The sequence below is a fragment of the Chrysochloris asiatica genome, unplaced genomic scaffold, assembly GCF_000296735.1.
Source record: "Chrysochloris asiatica unplaced genomic scaffold, ChrAsi1.0 scaffold00062, whole genome shotgun sequence".
Lineage (NCBI taxonomy): Eukaryota > Metazoa > Chordata > Mammalia > Afrosoricida > Chrysochloridae > Chrysochloris > Chrysochloris asiatica.
This window is the reverse complement of record NW_006408580.1, coordinates 4,628,737-4,636,051: the sequence shown is the minus strand read 5'-3', so window position 1 is coordinate 4,636,051 and position 7,315 is coordinate 4,628,737. Positions and strand designations below refer to the sequence as shown.

Sequence of the window (7,315 nt, the reverse complement as noted above, 5' to 3'; positions counted from 1 at the left end):
ACAGAGTGGAGAGTGAAGCATCCAGCTGATAAGAAGAGAGGGCATATGCACAAGAACACCCACACTTGCAGATAATACCCACGTTACCTGGCTTCAATGACTGGATGATCAGAGCTCAACTAGAAGAAGAAAGAAGAGGGAAAAAAAAGAGTAACCTGATATAATTCGATGAACTTGACCTACACCTATGGATGCAGTAGCTGAAAAGAAGGAGAAAATCTTAACAGCGATGATCATTCCCACCCCCTCCATACACAGAGTAGACAGAGATGGGCAACTTGGACATTGGCTACCCAAAAAAAAGGGGCTACAAAGACAAGAAGTGACTGGCTTACAAGCTTTCAAGAGGGAGCCTAGATCCAGAGGCCTGGAGGAAGGTAGAATCTCCACTGAGTAGTATCCAATCTGTCTAGGCAAGGCTGATGAAAGGAGATATGGATAGGTCTCTTGTGATACAATAGTGAATAATTGTTATCAGCACTGATTGTGAGGGTTGGAAATGTAAAGGTGGATGTTTTGGAGCAAAAGGAGGGGAGTGATTGACTTTGCAGTCTAGGAGCGGAGATGATCGGAGAGCGGAACCCTACCAGATATGAAGGCAGAGACGATGACGTGGAGAGATGGATCAGCTGGGGACTTTAGACCCAGAGAGTGAGAGGGGTTGTATGCTGACAACCACGGGCCAGTTGATGATACATGGAAGGGATTATAACCATGGCAATGAAATGATATACAATAGGATGAATGTAAACCTAATGTTCTCCCATGTAAACTATCACATAATTCACAATAAAACATTTTTTTAAAGGGGGGAGGCCAATGATACTGAAGGAAGAAGTCCAAGGTGCATTCAAGTCACTGACAAAGAACAAGGTTCCAGGAATTGATGGAATACAAATGGAAATCTTTCTACAAACTGATGAAGCACGGGAGGCACTCTACTCATCTATGCTAAGAAATTTGGAAGACAGCTACCTGGCCAACTGACTGGATGATATCAATATTTGTGCTCATCACTAAGAGAGGTGACCTGAGACTTCAGGTTTGGATGTGGGAGAAGCAGAGACAGGTAGGGGAGGCTCCTCAGCGGAAGCGTGAAAAAATCAGAGAAGGCCTTTCCCGGAGCAGCTTCAGAGCTTTGGATCTAATATAATGTGGGGGACATCAGTTTCCCATTCCCACCAGTGGAGAAGTTTGACTGTGGAAGGAAACACAGCAATTTCTGAATCAATCAGGACACTACTTGCAGGCCCCTCGGCCTGGTTGTGATCAGAAGGCGGGGCTATAGCCATGTTGATACAGTGATACAGCACTGAAAACCAAGAAGCATCTTGAAAAAGACGTGATAGATTTTTCACTTTTCTTTCCTCCTCTCCCCTGTGGCACCCTCTCTACCCAGCTGGGACACCTTCAGGCGGGTGGAAGCACACCCCCAAAAGGGACCAGCATTATGCCCAGAAATTCCTCTACTTAGTATTTATACACAAGAAATACCAGCCATAAGACGAGTAGATCTATGCATACCAATGTTCATAGCAGCACTATTTACAATAGCAAAAAGATGGAGACAGTCTAAGTGCCCATCAATGAAAGAATGGATAAACAAACTTTGGTACATACACACAATGGAATATTATGCTACCTTGAAGAATAACAAGGAAGCAGCAAGCCACCGCATAACATGGATGAACCTTGAGAAACTACCCACTCTAAAAGGGAAAAAAAAAATTCTTTGCTCGTTACCAGTGTGTGCGGGGTGGGGTGAGGGGAGAGAGGAAGGTGGAGCACAGGGTAGGGAATAGACACAGAGTAGTTTGGGTGCTGGGGGGCATATACAAGAAGGGGGAGAGCAATGGAAGAACAAGGCAGATGGGAGATCATTTAGGCAGGTTTGCATGGGCTTACTGGGACAGAGGTAAATAATGATGTATGCTCAACCTTGGAACAACAGGGCTCTGGGATACAGGAATTGAGGCATGGTTTGAATGGGTAAAAGAGGGGAACTAATGTTAAGATGCTTGGCTGTCTTTTGAATCTTGGTTTCCCTTGCCTACTATTGTAAAATAGACACTTGAAGGGGAGACAAAGGAATAGCCAGAAAATCACCATAGAAAGCTTGTAAGTTCGTCTTCAGCCTATAACTGATTGTTGTTGTTAAGTGCCGTCGAGTCGGTTCCGACCCATAGCCACCCTGAACAGGGTTTCCTAGGCTGTAAATCTTTACGGGAGCAGAAAGCCTCATCTTTCTCCCGTGGAGCAGCTGGTAGTTTCAAACTGCTGACCTTGCGGTTTGCAGCCTGATTTGTAACCACTACGCTACCAGAGCTTCTGATTAGAATACTTAAAATGGAGCTACAACTTGCCCAGTGAAGAAGGCTTCCTGCGGAGACTTTGCATTGCATAAGACCATAGGTGGAATCCTGATCCCTGTCCAGAATCTTCTGAGGTGGGAAATCTCCACTTGAAAGGGCAAGCAGACCAGTCTGGAGTGGCTAGAAGAACAGAAGACACTTCTTGAAAGAAAGGCCAGCAGGAAAAATCAAAAACAATAACGGCAGTCTGATTGATGACTATAAGAACAAGCAAGTTGTTCACGCAGGATCCATCAATCAAGTGGTCGGGTCTCCTCAGGGCAAACCCACTTCCAAGACTGAGACTCAAGGGGGAATACACAAGCAGGCATGTGGTCTTGCTGGCGACCACGTTGGTCTACTGATAAGGGGGGAAAACAGAAATGAAGTTGTGAGCTAAGTCTGACCACGTTCAATAGGCTCCTGTCATCCTGGTTTGAGACCAGCAGTATGGCAAGACCTGGGGACTCCTGGGCCCAGGGACAGGAATATGGCTACAGAGGACTAGAGCAGAGAGTGAAGCGTCCAGCTGATATGAAGTGAGAGGAGATGCACAAGAACACCCATACTTGCTGGATGATCAGAACTTGACTAGAGGAAGAAAGAAGATGGAAAAAAAAAAAAAAAGAGTAATCTGCTATAATTTGATGAAATTGACCTATACTCATGGATGTAGTAGCTCAAAAGAGGGAATAAATCTTTACAGAGAGGATCATTCCAACCCCTCAGTACACAAGGTTGACAGGGATGGGCAAGTTAGACATTGGTTACCAAAAATGGGAGACTACAACGGCACAAAGTGCCTGGCTTTCAAGAGGGAGCCTAGATTCAGAGGGTGTGGAGGAAGGTAGACTCTCCACTGAGTAGTAGTCAATCTGTCTGGGTGGGGCTGATAAAAGGAGATGGGGGATAGGATTCTTGTGGTACAATAGTGAATAATTGTTATCAGGACAGGCTGTGAGGGTTGAAAATGTAAAGATAGACGTTTTGTAACAAAAGGAGGGGAGTGGTTGATTTTGCAGTCCAGGAGCGTAGGATACTGGGACCATCAAGGGAGAAGAATGGAGTATGGGACCCTATCCAGAGAAGCAGTGACGCCAGAGATGGAGGCAGAGACGATGATGTGGAGAGATGGAATAGTTGGGGACTCTGGACTCAGGGAGAGAGAGGGGCTGTGTGGTTATGGCTGGGGGGCAGGCTTGCGGGGTGTACCCTTTGGTTGTTTGATGATGCATGGAGGGGATTGTAATCATTGCAATGAAATGAAATACGATAGGATGAATGTTAAGCTGATGTTCTTACACGTAAACTATCACACAATTCACAATAAAAACTTTAAAAAAACAAACAAAAAATAGAGGTGACCCAACGAAATGCAGAAATCATAGGACAATATCACCAAAATCGCATGTAAGTAAAATTTTGCTAAAAATAATTCAAAAACAGCCACAACTGTACATTGAGAGTGAACTGCCAGAGTTTCAAGCCAGATTTAGACAAGGATGTGGAACGAGAGGTACCATTGCTGATGTCACATGGATGTTGGCCAAAAGTAAAGAATTCCAGAAAGATGTTTATCTGTACTTTTTTAACTATGCAAAGGCTTTTGATTGTGTGGATCATGACAAGCTATGGAAAACATTTGAGGAGAATAAGTATTCCGGAACACTTAATTGTGCTGATGAGGAATCTGTACATAGACCAAGAAGTAGTTGTTCGAACAGAACAAGGGAACACTCAGTGGTTTTAAATCAGGAAAGATGTGTTCCATGGTTGTACTCTTTCACCATACTTATTCAATCTGTATGCTGAACAAATAATCTGAGACGCTGGACTATATGGAAAAAAATGTGGCATCATGATTTGAGGAAGACTCATTAACAACCTGCAATATGCAGGTTCTTCACTTGCTGAAAGTGAAGAGAATTTTAAATACTTACTGAATAAGATCAACAACCACAAAGACCACCTTCAGTATGGGTTCACCTTGATGTAAAGAAAACAAAAATCATAACCACTTAACCAATAAACAATGTCCTTGTAAATGGAGAAAACATTGACGTTGTCAAAGACTTGGTTCTGCTCAGATAAACCATCAACACTCATGGAAACAGCAATCAAGAGATCAAACGTATTGCATTAGGCAAATTTGCTGCACAAGACCTCTTTAAAGTGTTCAAGAGCAAAGATGTCAGTTTGAGGACTAAAGTGCACCTGACCCAACCCATGGTTTTTTCAATAATCTCATATACATGTGAAAATTGGACAGTGAATAAGGAAGCCCATAGAAGAGTTAATGCATTTGAGTTACGGTGTTGGAGAAGAATATTAAAAACCCTGTGGACTGCCGAAAGAACAAACTAATCTGTTTTGGAAGAAGTACAGCCAGAATGTTCTGATCCTTAGAAGCCAGAATGGCCAAAATTTCTCTTTCATACTTGGGACATATTATCAGAATGGACTGGTCCCTGAAGAAAGATGTCATATTTGATAAAGTAGAGTTTCAGAGAAGAAAAGGAAGATATTCAGCAAGGTGGATTGGCACAGTGGCTGGAACAATAGGCTCAAACGCAGCAATGATTGTATGGTTGGCGCAGGGCCGGGCAGTGTTTCATTCTGTTGTGCTATGAGTTGAAATGAGTTGGTGCCAACTGGATGGCACCTAACAGCAACAATAATAAGCAGCTTTCATATTTATTGTGTCTGTTTTCTTCCAGGTGGATTTGTGGGTGCTGACAAAATTATGCAAAATAATTTGATTATTACAACCTAGGAAAATAAAAACTAGTTGTGTTTTGAGTTTATCATTTCCTTGACCATTCATAAACATGCACCTTTTGGCACACAAACCAACATGATAATGAAGGATATGTGTCTTGGCTACTCAGTGAGTCAATGTTAGTTTTAGTTTAGAGTTTTTTTTTAATTTTTAGTCAATTCTACAAAAATCTTGGCTGAGAGAAAAAATGCAAGTGACAGGTAATACCTTACAAAATAATTTTGGGGCCATTCGTGATATTGTTGTTGTTAAGTGCCGTCAAGTCGATTACAACCCATAGCAACCCTGTATAGGGTTTCCGAGGAGCAGTTGGTGAGCTTGAACCACCTACCTTGCAGTTCAAATGGCTTTACGATCTGATGCATTAATCCACTGCGCCACACCAAGACTCGTTATTTATGATAGACAGTGTTAATATTACTGGAAATAAATCATCAGTGATGGACAGAATGACATGCCGTTTACAAAGCATTCTTTTTCAAAGAAAGCACACATAAGATCATTTGAGCTGTTGTTTCAGATGATAAAGTAAAATCAGGTGATAAAGCATTTGAGCTGAAATATACAAATGGACTGTGACACAGATAAATTAGTCACAATTGTCCACCACAGAGCAACTTCACAATATCAGTTAGCAATGCTCCCTTAAAGTCAGCCCTCAAGTGTCTGCAAGTAGGAGCATAATTCTATGGTTACAATCGACCAAGAAGTATCAAGCCAGCCCGTTAAACCCAGTCAAACCCACATCTCCCTGTAGTTTTATAGGGATTAGCATCACATGATGCAAATACTGCTTCCTAACATGCAATATGATACTGCTACTTCTAATGTGGCACTGTAGGATAAGCACTGGACTGCCAACCACAAAGTCAGCGGTTCAAACCCACCAGTCGCTCCTTGTAAACCCCTTGCAAGGTCGTCGCTATGAGTAGGAACCAATTCGACCACATCAACAACTGTGCAAACAGAAAATAAAGTGTGAGCCCTGTTCTTCAACACCAATGAAATGGAAGCTTTAAGAAACACTGTGTTCTGTGTGACCCAACAATTGCAGCATAAAATAGATACCTTGTAACAGAACATTTTTTAAAGTTAAAAGAAAAGTGAGAATTAGGGTTTGGGAAATAAACTATTATAAAGAGAAATAAGAAGAAAAGGATCAGGGTTTCTTAGAAGAACTTGCACAGCACGGTGGCTGAAGAGGCTCCCTGCGGCAGGCAGCCATTGCCATGGAAACCAGAGCGCCTGGGGTTGGGGATTGTGACACCAGGTCAAGACCAGTCAATCTTCAGTGCTCCAGGCCCCGCCCAAGACTTCAAGCTGTGGCTGCTTCCTGAACAAACGCGCCTGCTCGCGGGAGTGGTGTCTGAACAGACCTGTCCTGATAGTCCTGAGATTTGCTGTCAAGATGATGAAACCCCAGCAGCCCTTAGTCCAAGGCCTGTCTAGAATCACCAGCAACCTGTACATCAGCAGCGTCTTGGCAGCTAACAACAAGTTTTTGTTATCCATCAACCATATCACCTCAATCATCAACGTATCCGTGGAGGTAGAGAACATCTACTACGAAGAGATCCAATATGTGCGTGTTCCTGTAGCTGACACACCCAGCTCCAACCTCTTCGACTACTTTGATCCCATTGCCGACCACATCCACGGCGTGGCGATGAGACACGGCCGCACACTGATACACTGCGTCGCCGGAGTGGGCCGCTCAGCGGCCTTTTGTATTGCCTACGTCATGAAATACCACTCCATGTCACTACTGGATGCCCACATCTGGACCAAGTCTTGCCGACCCGCCATCCACCTCAGAAACAGTTTCTGGGAACAACTGATCATCTATGAGTACAAACTGTTTAGCCAGAACACTGTGCACATGCTCAGCTCATCAATGGGTATGATTCATGATGTCTACAAGGAAGAAGCCCATTAATGTCAGAGTGAATGATTCCGGACTGCAACATCTGCCATTGCCCCAATTCCAAGAAGAAACTTGTATGTTCTACTGTTGTCCATAGAAAACAGCAGACATTATTTGTAAGGGCAAGAACAAGGGGTGAGGCTGTTGCAGTTTGTTATTAATCTTTAAAAAGTATAAAATGCGTTAAACGTAAAATGGTGAAAATACTTCTTACCCTGTGAGTGGAAGTTCATGGCGCCTAAAACGTGGCCAGGGAGGAGA

The 7,315-nt window shown here is 43.3% G+C and overlaps 1 protein-coding gene across 1 annotated transcript; it reads left to right on the top strand.

The window, feature by feature from the left end:
• Positions 1 to 6,538: 6,538 nt before the first annotated feature.
• On the top strand, positions 6,539 to 7,066 carry LOC102841988 (dual specificity protein phosphatase 18-like). Its single transcript, XM_006864290.1, has one exon. It carries the CDS (start codon positions 6,539 to 6,541, stop codon positions 7,064 to 7,066), a length of 528 nt encoding a protein of 175 aa, XP_006864352.1.
• The last annotated feature ends 249 nt before the right edge of the window (positions 7,067 to 7,315 follow it).

What these genes read in the sequence shown, in the direction of transcription:
- LOC102841988 (XM_006864290.1), top strand. Translation starts at nt 6,539, where the DNA reads ATGATGAAACCCCAGCAGCCCTTAGTCCAAGGCCTGTCTAGAATCACC.